General features: G+C 36.1%; 1 protein-coding gene across 1 annotated transcript; it reads right to left on the reverse strand.

Annotated features, from left to right (window-relative positions):
- On the reverse strand, window positions 1-24,323 carry c4b (complement 4B (Chido blood group)). Its single transcript, XM_060870453.1, has 41 exons — window positions 24,167-24,323; window positions 23,100-23,289; window positions 21,568-21,742; window positions 21,312-21,382; window positions 21,122-21,210; window positions 20,893-20,975; window positions 19,279-19,366; window positions 18,625-18,733; window positions 18,400-18,532; window positions 17,603-17,715; window positions 17,366-17,527; window positions 17,048-17,218; window positions 16,107-16,292; window positions 15,770-15,937; window positions 14,946-15,078; window positions 14,768-14,839; window positions 13,508-13,711; window positions 11,884-11,995; window positions 11,688-11,758; window positions 11,429-11,568; window positions 9,678-9,893; window positions 9,548-9,599; window positions 9,278-9,367; window positions 8,964-9,170; window positions 6,091-6,166; window positions 5,816-5,996; window positions 5,555-5,656; window positions 5,122-5,284; window positions 4,746-4,960; window positions 4,469-4,624; window positions 4,185-4,244; window positions 3,996-4,086; window positions 3,232-3,406; window positions 3,004-3,094; window positions 2,818-2,892; window positions 2,622-2,724; window positions 2,284-2,373; window positions 1,747-1,848; window positions 1,068-1,151; window positions 824-956; window positions 1-672 (listed from the first exon to the last, which is right to left on the reverse strand). The coding sequence occupies exons 1-41, from the start codon at window positions 24,226-24,228 to the stop codon at window positions 534-536; spliced, it is 5,133 nt and encodes a 1,710-aa protein (XP_060726436.1). The 5' UTR covers window positions 24,229-24,323; the 3' UTR covers window positions 1-533.
- Between the last annotated feature and the right edge of the window lie 462 nt (window positions 24,324-24,785).

Genomic DNA, 24,785 nt, shown 5'->3' on the forward strand with positions numbered 1-24,785 from the left:
TTTGCTTTTAGGTTAATTGTTTTATTTGGTACACCTTGTTACACTTTATAATAGCAAATGCTCTGTACATATAGTACAGTATAAAGTCTGTAAATAAACAGAGCAGAAGATATCATATATTAAGTGAAGTTAATATATGAGAAGCCAGCAAAAATTGAAAGATGAAATGTGCATTACACTCAATAATTAAAAACAAATTGAGAAATATTTCAATTTACCTTAAGATTGTGTATACTAAGAACAATTAGGAATAATTAGTGATGTTTCTGTTGCTGATTGTAGAAAATAATTGATGTTTCCAAACCTGTGACACTAAGCACAATATGCAGCAGTCAAAATAGTCAAGAAATTAAAGTGAATTCTATGCTACTATTTTTGTCCAGTCAGAGTGCAATCACTTCTAGACTTCTACATTTTGGAGCAGAATCTCAGGGACAGAAACCAGTTGATCCACAACATGCAATCTATTTGTACTGCTGTGATTTCATTCAGCTGCGTGTATTCTACCGTAATGTTGTCATTAATTGACTGAATTACTGGGAGCAGCCTTTAACTTGGTATTCTCTGCGGAAATCTTTAAATTTCTTGCAATACAAGCGCCAGGCTGATCCTTTGCATTTACTGGTCTGCTTCTGCTCCACCCATGTATTTGCATCCAAAAGGTACACCATTCTGAAAGAAAGACATGGCATGTCAGAGGTTTACAGTTTTATATAGAATTGTAACAAAGCATTTAGCACTACATAGTAAAGAAAAAACTCAAAGTATTTAGATCAGTTGTCAATTAGTACACATGTGATGTGCAAAACAACTGGACACTCACTGTCCATTGTTGTCAGTGGTCAAGCCGTCTCTTCCCATGATGAGGTAAGTCTCCCCTAAAATCAGCTGACTCTTACAATGTTTCCGCTTGGCAAAATAACGACTGTCACCGACATCCACAGTAAAATCTCCATCTACGAGATTTGAGACACGCAGTGAATAGTACTGAAATCACCAAACCACAATCCAACACCGATATAACATGTCTATACTGAGCAAATTGTTATTTTATAATGACGACTTACTGAATTTGAGGACCTCAGTCACAGTAGTGTGGTAAAAGTCAAAGGATTTTTTATCCTCCACAGAATTCACAGTGACCATGAAGCCTACAACATAATGACCATTCATAATTACAAAGGACAAAGTAGGAGTTGTATGCTGGTGAGAGTGACCTAGCACATATATCCTTCTTATTAAGGCTTTCAGGGCAAAACTGTTTTTTTTTTTCTTCTTCCCTCCCCCCAAAAACATTAAAAAGAAAACCTTTAAACAACAGTTAGGATTAAGGTATGGAATAAGAAACATGAAACTGCTATATGTATATAAAATATACAGTTCTGAATTGTTATGCCTGTTTCTGAATGACATATTATTTGGTTTCAAATTCAGTTCTACTTCAATTTTCTAGCCGCAGTTCATTTCAGAAACAATTTTACAAACCATTCTGATAAAAAAAAAAAAACTTCAACACACTAGATTTATAAGTGCATATGAACATTGATTTAACTGGCAAGATTTCAGCCAATGAGCTAATTCATGAAAATGTTATTTTAACCAAATTCAATTTTAAATTAGCCAACTAGAAAAACTTAACATAAAAGATACAAATATAAAACCAATGCGTTTAAATTGTTAAATGTTTTTCCCCAACATAAGACAACTGAATTAGAGCTCTAGTAGTATTTTTTTTAAAGTACAAACCGTAATCAGCTACAGGTTGGTAGCAAGCATGCTTGAAGCGGTCCTCTTTTTGGATATTTATTAATGTTTTTGTGTCTGATTCTTTTGCTTTGAAACAAGGCCCTGCAAACAAGTTCAAACAAATAAGTCATCAGTAGATTTTATTTTCATTGTAGAAACAAGACCATACTCTTACGCAAAGCTGCCATGAATAGAGAAAGGACAGAGAACGGTTTAGCACAAAGTTTATTCCCGTTGTGCATGCTTCATATTAAATAATACTTGAATTAAATTGATTTGAATTAATGACTGCATACAATAATCTATCTATCTATCTATCTATCTATCTATCTATCTATCTATCTATCTATCTATCTATCTATCTATCTATCTATTGTAAACTACAGTGTGTCACAGTATCACAACATGTAATCAGTCAGTTTGCCTATTTAAATCTAAAGGCTATAAGACTTTAAGGCTATAAGGCTACAATATCTCCTAGCAGCTTGATGTTCCTTTGACTGATGTTTAAATTAAATAAAAAAGCTCAAGGCCTACTTTCAGCACACTGGCACACTTCATTCACACACAGAGCAGACACCATCTTGCTCCTTTTTGGGGCAGCATAGAACACTGTGCATCTTCTTTCTGTAAAAGCGAGTTGGAATAACAGTTTATATACAGTATATACAGTTTATATACAGTTATAACAGAACAACACAAAACTACAGTGTGCTAGCTATAAACTCATGCTTAACTCACTAGGTTGTGACTCATATGGCAATGGAAAGTAATCAAATTGTCTAATTATTTGTCCACTGAGATGTACAAAGGAGATCAACTGTAGAGATGTCAGATTAACTGCAGTAAAATAAAAAACAAGAAAAAGTTTATACCTGGTTCATAATAGTCATAGAATGAAGCAGGAGCAGGCTGCAGCAAGCCTATTGGCACCCTTTGTACAGCTCCAAATGCAATACATTCTTCACTGTTATGCATCTGTAGACAGATTCTACAGGGTTACTGAGCTGCTTTGTGTGTATGTGTGTGTGTGTGTGTGTGTGTGTGTGTGTGTTGGCTTACTTGTCTCACCTCATTAAAATATAACAGGACCCTTCCATTTGTAAACTCGTAGTGAGATATGTATGGGGCTTCTGCATTTTTTAACTGTTTAAAATGGTAAGAATATGTTAGGTGAATATAGCATGTGAAAATATTTAGTATTTTGTATCTGATCGTATTAAATTCATGATGCACAGAACCATTGCTGCCACTGACCAAATCCAGATCATCGGTTTCAGGCTCAAAGCCACTGAGTAATGTGATATCTGCAATAGCCATGCCTGTGAGATTCCGCTCTCTGGAGTGACTGCAGTTGAGGACACACACTGGAACTGTTAGTCTACACGTCTTGAGATCATACACATTTAATGTCAACATGCATTAGGAAAACAAACCCAGGGAAAAAAAATAATGCAGTGGAACACAGTAGTGTGTTTTCCTGACCTGATGCACACTGTGTACATTATGTTTTCAGAGTTCTGGCTCGACTGGATGTCCCGTCTGCGTCTGGTGCGAGCATCAAACCACTCGATGGCCGAGCGAGGGTAATCTTCCTCCTCCTTCCTTTCCATCTCATAATTATTACTGTAGTCATAGTCATAGGTTTCTGATACCTGAGCTGCATAAAATACCTTTTGTTTACTCAATAGATTAAATATCCTTTCTGCAAAGATTTCATCATTAATATTTAGTACTGCAGGACTTTTTGAGTAAAATGACAATAATTCATAGAAGAAGAAGAAGAAGAAGAAGAAGAAGAAGAAGAAGAAGACGAAGAAGAAGAAAAGATTTCAACATTCATTTCCAAAATAATATGGCATTAAAATACATTTTTTTAAATCATTAAAATTAAAAAAGTGCACGTGGTTAGCATGTTTGCCTCACACCTCCAGGGCTGGTGACTCAATTTCTACCTCTGCTATGTGTGTGTGGAGTTTGCATGTTCTTCCCATATCATGGGGTTTTAGTCAAGTACTTGAGATGTTCTTCAGGTGCATGCATCATAGGCTGATTAACATCTCTAAATTGTCTGTAGTGGGTGAATGTGTGTGTGACCGTGCACTGCAATAGACTGGCATCCTGTCCAGGGTGTATCCTTCCTTGTGAGCTGAGTCTCCAGATTCTCCATGACCCAACAGAATAAGCGGTGTAGACAAAAGGAAAAGAATAATAATAAAAAATAATAATGAAAATATTAATTTCCTTACTTGTATATTCTGCTTTGCCTTGCACTGTCACGGATATTGCCAGTTCACTACAATGGGAGGAAGTGTCTGGGACAAAGTAAGCCTTCACCACCTAAGAAGAGTAACAGTAAGATCATCTCCATTAGCATCTGACACTTTTCTGAGGTTTAGAGCTGGAAGGTATTTGTTCACGAAAGGTATCTGCATTACCTTTACTTTTGCTTGGCCTTTCCCTGAAAACGTTGCAAGGATGTCACTTCCCAGCAGTCTCTGAAAAAAAGAAGACAAAATTGATGCCAAAGAACAAATCTGCTCCAGATCTAAACGAACAGAGATCAAAAGGAATTCAAGGATAATAATCATGATTGGTGAAATCTTCAATGTTTGCCTGAATAGTTTAAAATAGCCAAATCTGCAATGTGACCACATCATTGTGCTTTTTGTGCTGCTGATTAATTCATTCACCAGTACCAACAAATCTCAAGTGTGTATACCTTTAAATCTGTCTCCTTTTTCTCGCCTTTCTTGTTAAAGGACAGACCCTCTTTTTCATTCCTCTTCAAACTGGTAAACTGCACTTTGAAATCTAAAGTCTCTTGGGGTAAGTGCAGTGCATACTCTGAGAGCGCTTCCAAAGCTATAATTGTATCCTGGAACAAAATAATTAAATTAGTCAGTTTTAACAGATTAAATCTGTCTTCTTTTTAATCGAATGCTTTAGATATTAAAGTGTAAAAGCCTGCAATAATGATCTTCATGACTCTGGCTCACCTGGGTGGATTTGAACCCGCCTTCATAGTTCTCTTGGGAGGACAGGAAGCAGACAGCCATTTTTGCATTTTCAAAATCTTTAAGTTTTATAGCAGCAAGAAGAGCATATGCGGTGGTCTCAACTGTAAGAGCCATTGTTGGGGGAACGTTTTGTTTATTTTTCTCATCTTGCAATCGCATGTCCTCATTATCCCTCCACACCTTACAGTCACCCTCTTAATGGAGAAAGATAGCAGAGGAAGATACAGCGTAGATTTTTTCCTCCATAAAAGGTCATAGGCAATAAGTTATTTATTACATACAGCTGTGTTTGATATGTGCCTCCTCCCAAAACTGGATGAAACAAAAAATGCTGTGTCATTATGTTATTTATTACCTTTTATTGCCATAGTTTTAAGTCTCCCCCAAGCTGACAAAGCCAATGTGTTGTCTTCAAGACAAAGGGATAAACAGTAGGTTGTAATAGCCAGAGAAAAGGGCCTTTGTAGTTCATCAACACGAGAAAGAAGATATCTGGTGGCTTGAGAGATACTATTGCTCTAAACATTAAGCACAAAAATGACTAATCAATTAATATTCTACTGTGCAGTTTATTATTTTAGAAAAAAATCTGAAGATTATTCTGCAATTTTTCTTTAAACGTGATTAAACTATTAAGAACTTTATTAAAATATAGCACCCAGTATACTAAATGTTATATATTAAATGCAACAATGCAATGTTAATAACAGACAAATGTTTAATTCTATTGCTACAGTAAAGTGTCATCTATCTTCATTCACTGATACTGTATAGACAGTGCTGTTTACCACAGATTCAGTTTCCTGGTCCATGAAAGGAAGGGCACGGTTAAGGGCAATGGCTGTGAAAGCGGTGAGGGAGGCATCTTGTTCAACACCCCCAATTCCACCCTGGAAAGGAAACAGCATAAAAGCAACATAAGGTCTAGAACACTATGTTTCTGGCTAATAGCTAAACGTAAATAAACTTGTGATATTTTGTGCGTCTTTCTCTTGTGGTGTAATGAGAAACTAATATAATCAAAAAGAAAATGCAAAACATTTCCTGACCTGCATTTCTCTGTGAATGACTGGATTAGGATCGGTGAATGACCCGTCTTTGCCCTGCTGTTCAATAAGGTAATTGACTGAATTCCGAATTTCAAGTTGTGAGACGATCAATTTGTCTTCTGTTACTGATAATTCACAATCAGCCACAAGGGATAACACCTTCACAACCAGGGCAGTTAGCCTAGAGGGAAGCAGTGGGAGATGAGCAGATGCCAGTCTTTATGCCACACCATGGCCTGACCACTATCTGTGGGCCTGTATACTGCAGCTCTTACCAGTTACTGGTGGGATAATTTTTCCATGCTCCATATGATCCATCAGGCTTTTTGAATGTCAGAATTCTATTATAGGCTGCAAAAATGAATAAAAGTTTATTCAGTTCAGAAACATACAGTGCTAAGTGAAACAGAACAACAACAACAACAACAAACAGAGATAGTATAAGTACTGTATATAATACATACACAGTATAAGCACATTGCTGCTTTAACAGTTAGCAAATTATACTAAACAACAGTATGCTATACATTGTTGGAATTTCAAAACACTACTGCTACACTGTTATAATACTAAAGAACAACTGTTACATTGCAAAAATGCACAAGCACTGCACAAGCACTGCTACTGTTACAATACCCAAGCACCACTGTTACACTGTTACAATACCCAAGCACCACTGTTACACTATTACAATACCCAAGCACCACTGTTACACTGTTACAATACCCAAGCACCACTGTTACACTGTTACAATACCCAAGCACCACTGTTACACTGTTACAATACCCAAGCACCAATGTTACACTGTTACAATACCCAAGCACCAATGTTACAATACCCAAGCACCACTGTTACACTGTTACAATACCCAAGCACCACTGTTACACTGTTACAATACCCAAGTACCACTGTTACACTGTTACAATACCCAAGCACCTCTGTTACACCGTTACAATACCCAAGCACCACTGTTACACTGTTACAATACCCAAGCACCACTGTTACACTGTTACAATACCCAAGCACCACTGTTACACTGTTACAATACCCAAGCACCACTGTTACACTGTTACAATACCCAAGCAACACTGTTACAATACCCAAGCACCACTGTTACACTGTTACAATACCCAAGCACCACTGTTACACTGTTACAATACCCAAGCAACACTGTTACAATACCCAAGCACCACTGTTACACTGTTACAATACCCAAGCACCACTGTTACAATACCCAAGCACCACTGTTACACTGTTACAATACCCAAGCAACACTGTTACAATACCCAAGCACCACTGTTACACTGTTACAATACCCAAGCAACACTGTTACAATACCCAAGCACCACTGTTACACTGTTACAATACCCAAGCACCACTGTTACAATACCCAGGCACCACTGTTACAATACCCAAGCACCACTGTTACAATACCCAAGCACCACTGTTACACTGTTACAATACCCAAGCACCACTGTTACACTGTTACAATACCCAAGCACCACTGTTACACTGTTACAATACCCAAGCAACTATGTTACACTGTTACAATACCCAAGCACCACTGTTACACTGTTACAATACCCAAGCACCACTGTTACACTGTTACAATACCCAAGCACCTCTGTTACACTGTTACAATACCCAAGCACCTCTGTTACACTGTTACAATACCCAAGCACCTCTGTTACACTGTTACAATACCCAAGCACCACTGTTACAATACCCAGGCACCACTGTTACAATACCCAAGCACCACTGTTACAATACCCAAGCACCACTGTTACACTGTTACAATACCCAAGCACCACTGTTACACTATTACAATACCCAAGCACCACTGTTACACTGTTACAATACCCAAGCAACTATGTTACACTGTTACAATACCCAAGCACCACTGTTACACTGTTACAATACCCAAGCACCACTGTTACACTGTTACAATACCCAAGCACCTCTGTTACACTGTTACAATACCCAAGCACCTCTGTTACACTGTTACAATACCCAGGCACCTCTGTTACAATACTAAAGCACCACTCTTACACTGTTACAATACCATAGCACCACTGTTACACTGTTACGATACCATGGCAGTACTGTTACACTGTTACGATACCATAGCAGTACTGTTACACTGTTATGATACCAAAGCACCGCTGTTACACTGTTACAATACCATAGCACCACTGTTACACTGTTACAATACCATAGCACCACTGTTACACTCTTACGATACCATAGCAGTACTGTTACACTGTTATGATACCAAAGCACCACTGTTGCACTGTAACAATACCAAAGAATCCCTTTGACAATTTTAGAAAGCTAAAAAAGATTTTATATGAGATTAATGATTGTAACTGTTACACTGTTATAACGCTAAAACATCACCGCTACACAATTACAATGCCAGAACACCAACAGAACACTGTTACACTGCTACACGCACACCGAAGAAAGACACTTTTAGAATGTCAAAGCAGCACAGCATCCCTGGATATTTGCCTATGGCCATCATCATTATGTTTTATACAAAACGAGATCACTTGAGAAATACCGCCCTCTTGTGGTAAATCATTCAGCGCCCAAATTAGGCCAGTCATATAAAGCTATATCTATGAGATTATTTTTTTTTAACGGGAAATAATATAATGTATATCCTATTACACTTACTGCATTATCCTCACACACACATACACTGGCTCAGTAACGCAGGCACCCGAGTCACTTAGCACATCAACTTGTCTTCTTTCAAACTGGCACCATCAGCAGGTGCTAGGCTACTAAAAATACCTGTTACCATTTCTGTTCAGTTCTGTTAAATAAATATGCTTATGTTGTCTTCTATGGTTGGAGGCTGAAGGGTTTTTTATTTCTTTTATGAATATATTTGCATTGCATTGCTATATATAGTCTTGTAGTACAATGAATTTCATTGTAATTTATGTGCATGTGGTAATAAACAAATGTTACTAAAAAAAAAAAAAAAAACTGTACACATCAGCTATAATTTCATATTTAGATTTTACTAATTGAGGTAATCCCTGGAAATCAAAAATAAATTTATCTGCTAGAAAAGTGCTTTCAATATCCTCCAAAATTTTGTCCTTTTAAGTGATCAGTGCAATAAGTCTGTGTTTACCATCATCTATGTTCTTCAGTGCCTTGTCTCTCATCTCAGGTTCCAGTTCCAGCCATCGGTTGTTTGAATCCAGGTATCGAATGGCCAGAGCCGTGGGTGACATCCTGATCATAGTTTGTTCAGCACAACCATGAGGGGCTTTGATCAGCTTGTTCACGTTGGCTGGTGTAAGTAGGGGTGTGGCAGCTGCTACACCAAATACCTCATCTGTTTATCATTCAGACATGAGAGATAATTACACCAAAATTCTTATCATCATTTTGTAGCTTTTTTTTTTTTTTTGCATATGAAAAAAAAAACACTATCACCCATACCTTCAATTTTGACAAAGATATTGCTATCTGTGCCAGGAACTGTACCATTTGGAAGGGATCCATCAATATCAATGATTATATCCTTTTTTCCTGTTTAGAGACATTTTTATTTATCTTCTTTTGCATATATAAAATGTGCTATGCATCAAACGTGTAATTTAAGCAAGCTGTCTGGAATACACTCCGAGTACATTTTCATTAATTTAAAAACAGTACATGATAACGATGAGGTTGGAATAAAGACAAATAAAAGAAACCGGTATAAATTACCATCCAGGTTTATTAATGTACTTGTCTCCTGTTCATCACGGACTCCTTCGTTCTGCAAAGTGAAGTAAGTACATTATTTCTCTCACATCATTAACTCAATCTAGCAAACATCCAAACCATCTCCTCTTACCATCACCAACAGTGTCTTCTGAATGGCATCCACACCCTCACTAAATTCTCGGTCATATAGTTGGATAGTGATCGGGATTTCACCCTCCATCAGAGGAACAGCAGAAAAGGTCACTGTCTCAGAGCTACTGCTGCTCAAACTGATGTTCACGTAGGAATCGGTGGATAAAGCACCCGGTGAACACAAGCCTTCTACTTGTTTCATATGAACAGCAAGCTATATAGGAAAAAATATTTGGTTGTGCAGAAATTGTAATATGTTAAAAATCTCATTGATTGTAAAACGACATTTTCATTGTATACTGAGTATTTCTGTATAGTCTGTATACTCGGCTGAAACGAGTATCCGGTACGGATAAAGCAGTATTATACGAGTAATACGAGTCAATATCTGTGCTCGGATTGAATGAAAATCATCATTGGGTATCTGATTGTGTCAGCGTTCTGTGATAGGCTAGTCACAGCACCCCTCCCCTACAGTGATAGGCTAGTCACAGCGCCGCTCCCATACACACATACAGATGTATTGTGTTGCTGTGTCTTGCTCTGCTCACTCACAGTCACACACAGAACAGCGCTCTGTCTCTCCCTCAGTCACTCGGGTTCGCGGGTCTTTTCCGTTAACGTTTAGGGTTTCTTCAGCTTTTTACTTTGGGTTGTAACATTAATAATACGTACTTACTAACCAGTAGAGTTCTGGTAAACGTGGGTTCGTTCAGACGTGGTTATTTTTATTACCAAATTAATTATTACCAGTTAAAGCCCCGCCCATTTCAAGACAAGCCCCTACTTCCTGATTAGGCCCCACCCACTCCGTGTACAGATACAGATACGGATAATTCATATGGTTAACAGATACAGATACAGATACAGATAATGCTGTACTCGCTCATCCCTAGTAGCTACATAAAACACCTTAACTGTATTGCAGTAGTTTATATTGAACTATACTCAGAGTTCAGTGACATAATGAGGATTTAATTGTTCACATCGGGATTCAGACCTCAGACATACAATTTGATGTAACCAAAATACAATATGCTCTGGTGAAATGTATGTTTTTGGAGGTAATTCTTGTTTAATTATACAGAGGACATTGGAGAAGAATGCAGCTGATGCACCATTTTACTCAGAGCCTGAATTGCTAGGTGGTGCATATTCATTTTAACGTCTACATTAAAACAATAGTACCATTTTGACTATTTATGTATAAAATCCACTGCCTAAAATTCCCATACAGGAAAAAAACTACAGAACATAGGCTGATTATGGAAATATGCAAATAAAGTGACTTCTCTGTTTGAACTAATTCTGATCTGATCTGTTATATTATAATGATATGAACTCAGAACCCAGTATGTGTGGTGAGGATACACAATTGTTATCATAATCAATTAAGATACAAATCTATCGTCAAACAAGCTCACCATATTGCCATAATGACCTTTAGGGCTGGTTCAGTTAAAGTGCTGAATACATCTATCTACAGTTAATTTTCTCTTTGTGTCATAATCCTGGGGCACTTCAGCAATGTTCATCTGTGTATCCCTGAACTCAGAGAAGTACAGAGAAAAATACACTATTCTGATTCCTTACCCATGTTTCTCTTTTTTCAGGCTTAAAGGGAAAATGCTCTGTATAGTCAATAGTGTCTCAAATCCTCTACTATCTGCAATTGCGTAGCACAGCATGAAATATGAAGAACTTCTGCGGTGTAAATATCGATGTTCTAGTGTTTTGTCTTTAACACACCTCTTTTTCTTTCTTTCCATAGTTGTGGATAACCACAACAATGGCCATTTGTTCATTCTTCCTGACAGAGTATGGAAGTTGCAAAGAGATAAACAGCTCCTTATATGCCAGGATGTCATAAGGCTTGGCTACACAAAAACCTAGAAATAATGAATAAGTGTAACGTTGTTAAACATATCTGTAGATAATTCAATCATGTGCACAGGTTTTAATTATAATTCAGTAAACCAGTTATAGACTATAAGAAAATTCTGGTTACCATGAGAAAGAGATAAACTGACAGCCTGTATCTCCCAGGTAGTGATGGAATCAGGGAGAATGATCCTTTTTCTGAAACAAACATCCGAAGACAAGTTAAAGCATACAATCAGAGTAAAACAGTGTAGCAAGAGAGTGAGACAGAAGTGTGTATGTGTGTGTGTGTGTGTGTGTGTGTGTGTGTGTGTTTTACTTACGTAATGTGGCCATTCACTTTAAAAGTGTCAAATGCAAAGCTGGGAGGGAAACTGTGCCGAATGTACTGGATATCGTTTTCAAAAAAGTTTTCAATCGCACTAGCAGTAGCAGCTGGTTGGTTGAGATTGGAGGTAGTGAAAGGGAAGTAAAGCACAGTTATATCATCATGAGCAGGTTTAAAGTATCTTACATTACACCAACATTATTAACAACAGGAACATTTTCTCCAGTCCTGAACAAACACCAAATATCAACCAGAACATATTTTACATCACATTAACACTTTTCCTGTCAGGAATTGGCCTGGACTTTTTCCTGTTCGGACACTAGGGGGACATTCGTGCAGTTTGTTTATATTTGCCATGTATCCGTTCCGCCTCTGCACACCTGTTCCTTGTGTTTCTATGATTGTCACCCCTATTTATACCGGTTGTCTTGTATCTGTTTTTTGCTGAGTCCTTGTGTTTATTTCTGTGGTCCTGTGTTTCATGTTTCCTAGTGTTTCTAGCCCTTTGTTATTTCTTCCCTTAATAAACCCCCTTTCACATTATCTCTGAACTTGGGCCTGTAATTTTATCTGTTAAGACACCGGCCTTCCCTGACATTTCCCAATTTAATTAAAACTGTGTGTAAATTCAAGTTTATAATAATTTATAAGTGACCAAGCTTTAAATTAGGAAATGAAGAGCTTTTAATAAGAAACACATTTTTAAAATGCTAAAAGCTTTATTTCAAAACCCATTTAATTCAAGTGGCTTAGGCTCATTACAATAAAAACCCTAATAATAATCATAATGATTATTACATTATTATATTATTACAGCTCTGATAATAATTCATAATAATAACAAACAAGTGAATAAATCAACAGGTCCCAACCCTGTAGTTTGTGAACCTACAGTTCGTTGGGTTGCTTGATTGAGAGACGCTCAGAGTCTGCTCTTTTATTTCATTCATTTACATTACATTTAGAATAATGTTAAATTAAACTGTACTACTTTAGTCTTTTCCACTATCCTGACATCTGCATTAGTGTAGATCAGGACAAAAAAAGGACAAATTTCACCACCTACCTCAACTAAATAAACCAGCTTTGTGTCTCAAATCAATTTGATTACAAATCAGATCATACTTATGTATTATTTCACAACTTTATTGAGTACTGACACTAATCAGTCTCCCCGTTACAGCTAGGGTTTGAATTTTTAAAACCTCCCATGCCTTTAAACCTATCAAACGTCCCTTACATTCTGAGCATGTACTTTTAGATGTCATGTGCCATGATGAAGTAAGAAACTTGATTTTTTTACCCACCTCTTATTTTATCTCCATTTGATTTTTGCATATTTTAAAACTAAGCTAAAATTTCTTTAGCTTATCATTAGTTTCTCTTAATTCCTGTTAAACCGGACATGCTTCACCATGCTGCTGAGTTTCTATTTAAACTAAAAATAAGCATTTTTTGCATGGCAAGGTTGTGGTGTTAATCTTATCTACCTGTATTTTTTCCCCCATTGTAAATTGTATTATTTACCTATACTATTTTATTTATAAAGAGCTGTGTGTGTGTGTGTGTGTGTGTGTGTGTGTGTGTGTACATTAACGTGCAGTAGTAATACTTACTTCTGCCATAACCACTCAGCATTTCTTCCTGCCTCTTGTTTTTCCTCAGTGCGGTGGCAAAGTTGCAGCATTTCATGAAAGCCTCCACACATTCATTAGCTGAATTCATTCTTTTCTTTCGCTCCTCGCAGCTCAGCTTCATCGGGAGCAATGTTAGGCCTTGACGGCAACACTTCTGCAGCGCTGCATCTAGAAACTCGGTTTCTTTTGGAGACAAAATTAGAAAGATGAATGAGTTGAGCTTTTAATGGAGAAGCAATTTGTTGACACATACACTCATGGAGCAGTGTATTAGGAAGACCTTTACACCTACTCCTTCATACATTTATCTAATCAGACGACGCAGCAGCAGTGCAATGCATTAAAAACATGCAGATACGAGCCAACAGCTACAAGTAACAATCACATCAACCATCAGCATGTGGAAAAACTGTGATCACAATGATTTTGATTGGGATCGATTGATTTTGACCGTGGTTTGAATGTTGGTGCCAGACAGGCTGGCTGATTATTTCTATAACTGCTGATCTTCTAGGATTTTAGTCATCTCTCAAGTTTACTCAGTATGGTGCAATAAATAAAAAAACAGTAAACGACAGTGTACATTTTTAAATTATACTAAAAATGGTTACTTTGGTACTGGATATAGTTATTAGGGTTTAAAGAGGAGAAAACAGAATACGAGCAATGTACCAATCACAATTTGAACATTAATAGCATGGAACTTGATCTTGAGCTTGAACACATAACTTGATCTGGATCTTTGAAGTTATAATCTATACAGTTAGAACCAGGATGCAGCAATGCTTTCTTAAAATCTTGAAGTAGTATTCACAACCTCTGAAACTCTATTCACTAACTAACTGTTAGTGTAAAGCTAGGTGAAAAAATAATAAGTGAATAAATAATATGTCATAATAAATCATGTGGGCTTTTCCCTAGCAAAAAAACAAGCATGTTCCAGTGTGTGTTTGTTCTGTAACATGGCAAAACACATTTGTTTTTTTGTCTTATAAATTTATATGTAGCTGCTAAAGTGTCATAACAGGAGCTTGTTTTATGGACATTCCACAATATTAAAAGTATATGATACATGGACAAGTAGTATCACATTTTCTTGAAAAAGGTTAGTAATAGCTACTGATGAATTAAACATTTTTTACTTAATTAAATAAAATATAAATCATAATGTGATTTTAAAAGCTAGAAACAGTTTAATTATGTAGGACATTTTGCTTCTGTACAGTAACAATGCTGCACCTTTTTTGGCCAATTCTTTCTGAAGGTCTATGGCACGTCTCTGCCGCCTGAAACCTGACTCACAGGCAAATCCTACAGACAAAATATCCATACTATTAGTTTAGAAACAAATGCTAAGAAAATAGTTATCTATTTTATTAACAGTATCAAGGTTTTTCCCCATATTACCCCTATATACCTATCCTCATCTGTGACTTGAGAGTTTGAGAGTGAGAGATGAAAGACAATCCGGCATCATTAAATACTGCAGCAGCGTTTCCACCACCTCCATACGAACATCCCAGATCATACGACTGCATAGAGGAGAAGACCTGCACCAAAACCAGATAGGTTTAGTTTAGGCTTTTTCTACCAAACCAGTTGAATATGCAATTTTTGAGCTTTTAAAAAAGTTCAATATCAAACAATCATATAAAATTCTAATTCACTACATGCATAGTAGCAACATGTTAATTATTGAGTCGAGTTAACTGACTATAACTAGTATAGACCAATATAGTCCAGTTTAGGTCTAAAATAACTATAAACCAGATGTAAGATTATTGAACTTGCTATTTATTTATTTATTTATTTATTTATTTATTTTCAAGCTGTAGCTGTTCTCATTCTATTGTCAGAAAATGTTTCTGTCTGCAGATAAATGTTTAAAATGACCAAAATTATCTGTCAAAAGAACAGGACTATTTTAAAAAGAAAAATCTAGAAATAAGACTGATAATCATACACTTGGTTTAATGCACAGTAAATATCAGCAGCATCTGATTATGTTTGCTAAGATACCATTTTTATTGCAGTATTGCATTAATACTATGATACAGTTGGGGACAAAAGTAAAAACTTCCTTTCTATATCTTGTCTGACATTTCTGACTTTATCACTGTTAATTTTCCATGCAGTAATTGCCGATGTAATAAGCACACACACACACACACACACACACACACACACACACACAAAGAAAGCAACAATATCATATAAGCATCTTTAATCTACATTTTGTACCTGTTTTGTGGTGAGTTTGTTTTCGGCATTCAGGGAATAGATGGCTTTGTCCACAGCCAGTAAAGCAACCAATGCATTTTGTTGCTGTTCCACATCAATGTTAAGATCAATGGTTTGTGATGGACTCCTGAATTTGCTTTTAGTACTGTCCTTTTCTGTTATTACAACCTATACAAGAGATATGAAAAGAGTTTAAGTCTAGCTAACTAGCCTGCAGTGAGAAGCTATGATTTCTAAATGAAGAGTTGCTTTAATAATCCTATAATTAGTCAGAGTTTCGAAAACACAATAAAGATTTAAAACAAAAAAACAGACAGTGAAATAGAATATAACAAACCTTTCCCTCACACACATCCTTGATATCTACCCAGATGGAGTCTGCTATAATTTCACCGTTTCTGTCATAATAATATCCAATGAGGCGGAAGGATGGAATCAAGTCATGGCTGAGGGTCATGCTAATGGTGGTTGTACGTCCTGCTATAACAGAACCTGACTGTCTGAGTGCACCTTTGCTGAGGATCTGAAGAGAACACAATTCATGTAGGATGAAAATTCATACTTAATTGTTAAAAGGGTAGAAAATGCCACATAGAGAATGGAATGAAAAACGTCATCCGGATATCACAGATATATTTGATCATGTGAAAATGTATGCGTGCAGAAAAATTTAAGTATACCATTTACTAAAGACGAATATGGTTACTACATTATTAGAGAAGAATGCTGAACGAAGAAAAGAATAACAAAATATAGAGTTATATATGTATTTTGTTGTATTTTTTATTAGAACACCAACCACGTGGTCAGCTCTATATTTCCTAATGGCCCATAAAACGGAAATGAAAATGAAGTAGATGTATATTAAGGAAGTAATGTCAAGTTTTTGTCCCAGTTTTACACTGAAACTATCAGTGATCATAAGTATAATTATGTTTCTCTATCATATGCAATTATGAAATTGTGGAATGTGTAATTAATAGAATTTAACATTCAAGGATTTCCAATTCCAGTGAACACATTTATAATGTTATATTATATATAAGTCCTTTAAGTGTTACCAAACATTTAGTATTTTATAACATATTATATAATGTATATGGTAACGTCATCATAAATATATTAAACCCTCCATATATAGTATGTTTTTTCCATTCCTAGTTTAAGAGTAAGTTTAAGAATTATGTTACAGAGCTAGCGATCTTTGGAGTGCTATAAAAGCAAAGCTAGGTTAAGTTTCAATTGGTTATTGTCTATTGTATCATTTACTCTACTTACCAAGTAGTAAATGTAGTCGTCGTTCGGTTGGCCGTTCACAATGTCAAACTTAAAATTCAGCTGTTCTCCAGGTGCCAGAACCTTATTGTTCACACTGATCAGCAGGAAGTTATTGCTTGAAGAAGTGGCAATAGCCACATTTTTTTCTGACTTGATTCCATCGACTATTGCCTGTCAGACGTTGGTACACAAACATATGTACTCTCGCAACCGTCAAGGTTTTAGCAGTTACGGCTACATTAATCTCATCAAAACATGAAACCATATTAATATAAAGAAAACAAATTCACTGTGTGACCTAATTTTTAAAATACTCACCTCAACAGAAATGGACTGTGGTGATTGTTCAACGTTAAAAGTATAATATGCTACTCCGTCATCATCTGTATTTACGGTTGTGGATTTCTCATTGGTGTGTGATACACTTATTTTCACTGGAACAGCTGTAGCTGGAACGCCATTTGGAGAACGCACCACTACCTAACAGAAGAAAAAAAAAAGCATCACAACTGGTATTTGACAACAGTGAATCACACTCACAAGGGACAAGCTTACCTTAACATTAAAAGGCATTTTAGGAATAAAATGTGATCGGGTTCTCTCTAGATCCAGTTTGTATCGCTGTGCCACGATGGGGAGGAATATTTCTGACTCTTGTACCTCACCACCTATCAGGGACATGAAGTCATTTTGTGTCAGAACTGATCAATCTATAGTTATTTTATTATTCATTTAAAAAGTCGTCCTGTTTGATAGACTGAATCATCTAAACAAAAAAACTGTATTTGAAGTAGAAACGAAATCTGCATAACCATATGATAAAATATTGTCTATATCAGAGTCAGAATACTTTAGGTTTTTTTTTAATACTTTTCCCAGGGTTCGTTAACACAGCTCCAAGTCAACAAAAATAGAGACTTATATACAATAAGATAATATATACAAAAAATATAAATAAACTAGCATTTAAATAACTATACAGGTAAAGGTATATTGTTGCACAGTGATATATGTTGTTGCACATAGGCATCACATAAGAGTTATAAAGGAGTTATAAAGTCCGATGGACACAGGTAGGAAGGATTTCCCGTGTCGTTCTGTGGAGCATGTTGGTTGAATAAGTCTGCAACTGAACGTACTCCTGTATTCGTCCAGGACATCATATTCACTTTAATCAACTACTGTATACGCGAGGTCCACCAACATTTAGACAGTTAGTTGTGAAGAAAGCAAAACTGTATTCATTTACTGAATGTTCTCTGTTGTAGTAAGCTGTGTCAGGAATAAAAGAGGGAGAGAGAGCTGAACACAGAGTGTGTGTATAAAATGAATAATATTTCCCATATGTTTACTTAAGGTATCTGTAACAGTAACAGCGATGTAGAAACGTGCTCCATTCTGGGCAACATCTTCCAGCTTTAAGGGTTTCAGTTTCTCTTTGATATCTGAAATGTTTAGAGTGATTTCAGCTTTTCCGTCTCTTACCTAAAAGGAAGAAAGACAGACCAATAGGATATGTTGTGTACATTCCTTGTTATTTTATTTTACATAATATTAAAAAAAATATTTGTACTTACTGGTCCAATTTTTTCTAGCCCTTTGAGGAACTTGATGTCATTTGTATTCTCCGCTCTCAATCCAAAGCGACAGTGAAACCCACCACTGATTTTCTTTCCATATGAATAGCTATTGAGCGAATGTAATGCATTGGTTAATATTTTTTTAAGTGATTGAAGAGAAGTTTACAAAGTCAATATGTATGTACATTAGTTAAAAAGACTTTTGTCTAGATGTTTTTCCTCACAAGAATCACAAGGAGCCTGCAGAGATATGTGGAGATTACACGTATCTTTGGACTTGGATAGGAAATTAGAGTGAACATACAAACTCCATGCACACAGGAAGGAGACAGGAATCAAACCCTCAACCCTGGAGGTGCAAGACAATCAAGCTAACTCTAGTTACTTACCTAAGACATTGTGCTTCCTCTTTAAATGCTATACAGGGTTGTTCAGATGCTTTTTGTTGTTTGTTTGTTGAATGTTTAAATATAATAATATAAAAATGTGTATGGCTTTATGCCATTTGATGTGTATTGCTGCATTGTGGATTATCTGAATTCAAACAAGAATAAAGGACCTAACCAAATTATTAATTTATAATATGATCCACTGAAAATCCAGTAAAGGTTTTATAAATGAATAAGAAATAGAAAACGTTACTAAACTTACGAAACATCAATGGAGATTTGAAAGTTTTCAGCGCTCACAAGGAGATGGTCAGTTTTAGGCTTGATGGTTACACCAAAACTAGGAAGAACTGAACAAAAGGATGTGGTTTAATTGAACATCTTGAATTCAAATCTGGAAAATGCTGTACAATTTTTGGTTTGCTTAAATAACTGGAATATTCTAACAGATGTCTAGAAGAAATTCTAATGCCTCATATGTATGAGCTTGTACAAATAATATTTAAAGATCTGGTTAAAACGATCTCTGTCTCTCAGCTGGTAAACTAGGTGTCAAAAAAAATAACTAGGAGGTGTTGTAAAGTCTTGGGGTTCAGTAGGTGACTAGATGATGTCCACATGTCCAATTCACACTGCCAGGTAGTTACAGACTGGAAAACTGGAGCAAGGCTTTTGGACATGTCTCCTGCATCCCCAGGTGGCTGGACTTGGCCAGTCCATAACCTTTACCCTCACCATCTTTAGCAAGGCAGTGGTCTTCTTGGAGGTGTATTTGGGGTTGGTATCATGTTGGAATACTGCCCTGCGGAGCAGTCTCCGAACGGAGAGCATCATGCTTTGCTTCAGTATGTCACAGCACATGTTGGCATTCATGGTTCCCTCAATGAACTGTACTGTAGCTCCCCAGTGCCAGCAGCACTCATGCAGCCCCAGACCACGACCCCCCACCCCTTCAACCTCCGTAGCAATGCTAGCAGCATTCATACATCTATTTCCCAAACACAACCTCTGCATATGACGCTGACCACATGCACGCGACTTCTTTGGTCGACCATGACGAGGTCTGTTCCGAGCGGAACATGTCTTGTTACACCGCTGTATGGTGTCTTGGCCACCATGCTGCAGCTCAGTTTCAGGGTCTTGACAATCGTCTTGTAGCCTATGCCATCTTTATGTAAAGCAACATTTTTTTCCCCCCTTTTTCAGATCCTCAGAGGGTTCTTTCTTTGCCATCAGGTGCCATGTTGAAATTCCAGTGACCAGTATGAGAGTGTGAGAGCGATAACACCAAATTTAACACACTTGCTCCCCATTCACACCTGAGACCTTGTAACATTAATGAGTCACATGACACCGGGGAGAGAAAATGGCTAATTGGGCCCAATTTGGACATTTTCACTCAGGGGTGTACTCACTTTTGTGGCCAACGGTTTAGACATTAATGGCTGTGTGTTGAGTTATTTTGAGGGGACAGCAGATTTATACTGTTATACAAGCTGTACACTCACTACTTTATACTGTAGCAAAGTGTCATTTCTTCAGTGTTGTCACATGAAAAGATATAATAAAATATTTACAAAAATGTGAGGGGTGTACTCATTTCTGTGAGATACTGTATATACATACATACATACATACATACATGCATACATACATATATACACATGGTTAAAATGACAATTAAATGATACCTGTTTTGCTAGACAAATAAAATGTAAACTTCTTTAATAAATAAATGTCTAGTAATTGCATTCTGCTAAATATAAGTATAAACGTATTTTCTTAACAAGAGCGTTGCTCATCTAATTACTAAAGACAACTTTAAAAGAAAAAGAATTCAGCAAAGAATAATATTTAATATTTTATTTTTGCATACCAAACTTTTGCACCTTGAATTCCCGAATGGTAGCACTCTTCTCATCACCTTCGTAGTGAGCTTTGATCTTCCACACACCCGGCCTGAAGAAAGCATGATAATGAAGAACCTAAAGACTTTGCACATGCTCAAGAAAATACTAATCTCTTCAGTTCAGCTCTATGAAAAAAACATATTTGGGAGAACGCACAAGCAGTAGTAAGTAATAGAATGGATAAGAAAAGCCTACTGAGAAACATCAGGAATATGGAAGTCCTTGTCAGAAATGCCTGCTTTAGATCTGGTTATAATTCTCTTGATAGTGTTTCCTTCTGAATTCTGCAAGATGGAAGGCAATGATAAGGGCACTTTTAAAATTTTAGTTATTTATTTTTTTTATTTCCGTTATGTACTGTATCTAGAGCTGTTGAAGCACTTACAATTAAGTACACGTGTATGATCTCGGATACTGGGCGCATGGCATGATTCAAGGTAAAAATCCTGTACAGAACTGAAATTCAAATTGACACATAGTGAACATATAAATATATATAATTAGTTGTCAGTTTATTTGGTATGGCTACTTCATTGGTAAGCATACAATACATTTTTTCTGATAAAATGCCTGATAGATATCGGTATGTGTTAAACAAACCTCAGAATGTTTAGTTCTAGTTTGAGTCATTTCTATTGTACCTTTCTGTGTAGGGTTGTACATGGGCTGGTTTGTCTGGATGAAGATATAGCCTCTGTGCTGGGACACCAACACTCGAGTTATCTTTCTCTTAGATTCATCAACATCACACACCAGATTAAGATAAGATGGATCTGCCGTAGCTGATTGTGAGTGTTCATCTCTGTTGGGTGAAATCTTTAATAAGAGTATAATTATAAAGAGGGTCAACAATAGGGGTCAATCAAAAGTATTTACAAATGATTGAAACAGGTTTATCTGGATTATTTTTTTAAAATTTTTGGATTATATACAAACAATAGAAAGGGTATAGTTTATTTTGTTTTTTCTTGTATTTACTACTCAATCTGGTTGGAATAATGTGTATCATATTTTGTAAACACTTTTGGTTATTAATTTAATCACATTTGAGGAAAATGGGAAAAAATAAAAGTCATATATTTGATGAATTCACAGTTATAAATAGTCAAAGCAACTAAAATAAATGAAATACAAACAAATACAATACAATAAATCAGATACTTTAGATTTTATTTGTTTTAAAGTCCCATGCCAGACAGGCACCACCCTTACAGACAACCTTAGGGAAAATTTCAACTAACATTCATTTATTCATCTTCATTTACTGCGTTATCTTGATCTGGATTGTCATGGACCCAAGTACTATCCCATGGACACCGGGCATGAACTAACAATACACAATAGATTTGCCAGTGTTCCTGAGATAGACTCCAGATCCACTGCAACCCTGACCAGGATACAATGATTATGGACGAATATTTTACAGTCCTGGGAAAAAGAAAGTACATATTGCTTCAATTTGATGTTTTTGTTTTTAATGGTGACATCAAAAAACACACCAGATTTCAATATGTGGTCATTTATTCTACCCAAAATCCAACATTCAGAAATCACGTAGGAAAAAAAAATTACATCTGGGATGGGTTATGAGGCCATCTCCAAACTATTTGAAATTCACCATTTTACAGTTAGGAGGATTGTTTACAAATATAGAGCCTTCAAGTGATTTCCAGAGAATGGGGCTGATTTACTGTAGTTGGAAACCTTTTCTGTAGATATTCCAACTGAGGAGGTTGGGGTCGGAGCGCAGGGGCAGCTATGATACAGCCTCCACGGAGGGTTAATGGCCTTGCTCAGTTGCCCAACAGTGACAGCTTGGCAGTGCTGGGGCTTGAACCCTGAGCCAAGTCACTAAATGTGTTTTTAATTTTATTCCTCCTGTTTCTAAATGCTGCATTAGTTTTTGAAAAATTACATGACTACATATTAACCGTGTTTTATCGTTGTTGTTGTAGTCACATTATTAGTTTATATAAGTTAGTGAGGACCACGCAATTGTTATTCACGTCCTGATAAATAAAAACCTAGAAGTAAATAAGAATATACTTTCTTTTTCCCATTAATGTGTTTAATAATCTCTGTCATCTGAAAAAACTGTAAATTTGTGAATACATTTTCACTATTAACAGCATTTTACAGACTTTTTTTCCAATAGGGCTTTATTTTTATTTACCTCAAGCTCTAGTGTTCCAATTTTTCCTTTTTCAGAGATCCATATAGTCTCTTTTTTTGACATAAGAACACGTCCCACCTCCTGCTCTAAGTAACAGGTCACAGGTTTGTTCAGCAAACTCTCCCCGACCTGGACCGACACCTTTTCCCTCGTGCCAACATGAAAAACGTTGGGAGCCGTCACCAGGAATCTAATACATTTTCAAAAGGATTTTCAGTCATAGACATACAGTAATAACAGACCATGTGTTTTAGATTTTGGGTTATTGAGGAGTCTTTACACACCGTTCCTCTTTTACTTTTATGTAATTTAATAATAATTTTTCTAACATGTAAAAATATGATATCCCCAGGACGAATCGGTGTGATAAGGGATATATTTGCTTCAGAAATATATGTACTATCAGTTTGTTGCAAAATAATCTCTGTCATCTGAAAAAACTGTAAATTTGTGAATACATTTTCACTATTAACAGCATTTTACAGACTTTTTTCCAATAGGGCTTTATTTTTATTTACTCTTGTACTTTTTTTTGCTTAAATCAGATATGGTGTACTGACAGTTTGGACTAATTTTTAATCTCTTTATTAGCTTTATAAGCTAATGAAGGGAACTTTAAGCCATGCGAGGCTTTGGTCTATGGGAGTGGAGTTGATAAGAGAAATAAAAATCTTAACAGATCAAATATTTTAAAAGAATGAATTTTTTCATATCAAACTTGGTCATTTGGTAGTAAAATACAGTTGCCTCCACAAATGAAACATAAAAAAATTCTAGTTTAATCAACATTTGTTTACAATTCAGCTAAACAAATGAGACTAAAAGGTCTTGCTCAAGGATCCTGCAGTGGCAGCTTGGCAGAACCAGGATTTAACTGCTGAGTCACTTTCTGCCCTGAGCACTGAGTGAACAATAATCTGAGCACTGATTAGTGTCACTCTCACTGCAATAATTTCTTAATAATTTGGGTTTAAACCAGAAATGACCATCAGTTCAAAATGACCAGCACAGAATTCAAGCTGTGATAAGGCAGTAACAAAACCATAAATCACATAATCCATACTTACGTCTGTGAAGAGACCAGCTGTGAGATATAACCTAAACAAAGCAGTAATAGAAGAAAACCCATGTTCCCAGTTTCTCTGTCGTTTTGCAGCAGTGGTCAGTGTGCTGTTTTTGCCCGATACCAGCTTTTATCTGTTAAATGTAGGATCCAAAATAACTACATCTGTAAATCATGTGGCACAATTGGGAGTACTCATTGGGTAAGATGATTTGTGCAAATTCTCAAAAGTCATGTGATTTCACAGCAAGCAAATACACATAGTGCCAAAAAACAAAAAAAACCTGAAACTGTTTATTAATTAAATTTCGATGAATCAAAAATATATATATATATTATTTTCACTCGCTGTGAAATCACATGACTTTGGAGAAATTGCACAAAAACGAAAACAAAACATTTTATTATAACTGTTTAAGTATAGATTCACTTACAAATGTTTCTTGCACATGTAATTTGGCAGAATTGCTGTAATACTATATGTGCACTGCAAATATATTGTTATTATTATTATTATTATTATTATTATTATTATTATTATTATTGTTATTATTATTATTATTATTAATAAGCCTATTTCTAGACATTACACTATTGGAATTGCAGTGCATTACAAAAATCAG

Source organism: Tachysurus vachellii, chromosome 5, assembly GCF_030014155.1.
Source record: "Tachysurus vachellii isolate PV-2020 chromosome 5, HZAU_Pvac_v1, whole genome shotgun sequence".
Lineage (NCBI taxonomy): Eukaryota > Metazoa > Chordata > Actinopteri > Siluriformes > Bagridae > Tachysurus > Tachysurus vachellii.

Bases quoted from the DNA above. Each gene is read 5' to 3' on its own strand.
- c4b (XM_060870453.1), bottom strand. From the start codon at position 24,228: ATGGGTTTTCTTCTATTACTGCTTTGTTTAGGTTATATCTCACAGCTG. The intron at 20,976-21,121 runs GTAGGCTTTTCT...TGCTTTCTTCAG, and splicing joins CATATTCCTGATGTTTCTCA to GCCGGGTGTGTGGAAGATCA. The intron at 19,367-20,892 runs GTATGCAAAAAT...CCTTTTGTTCAG, and splicing joins ATTCAAGGTGCAAAAGTTTG to TTCTTCCTAGTTTTGGTGTA.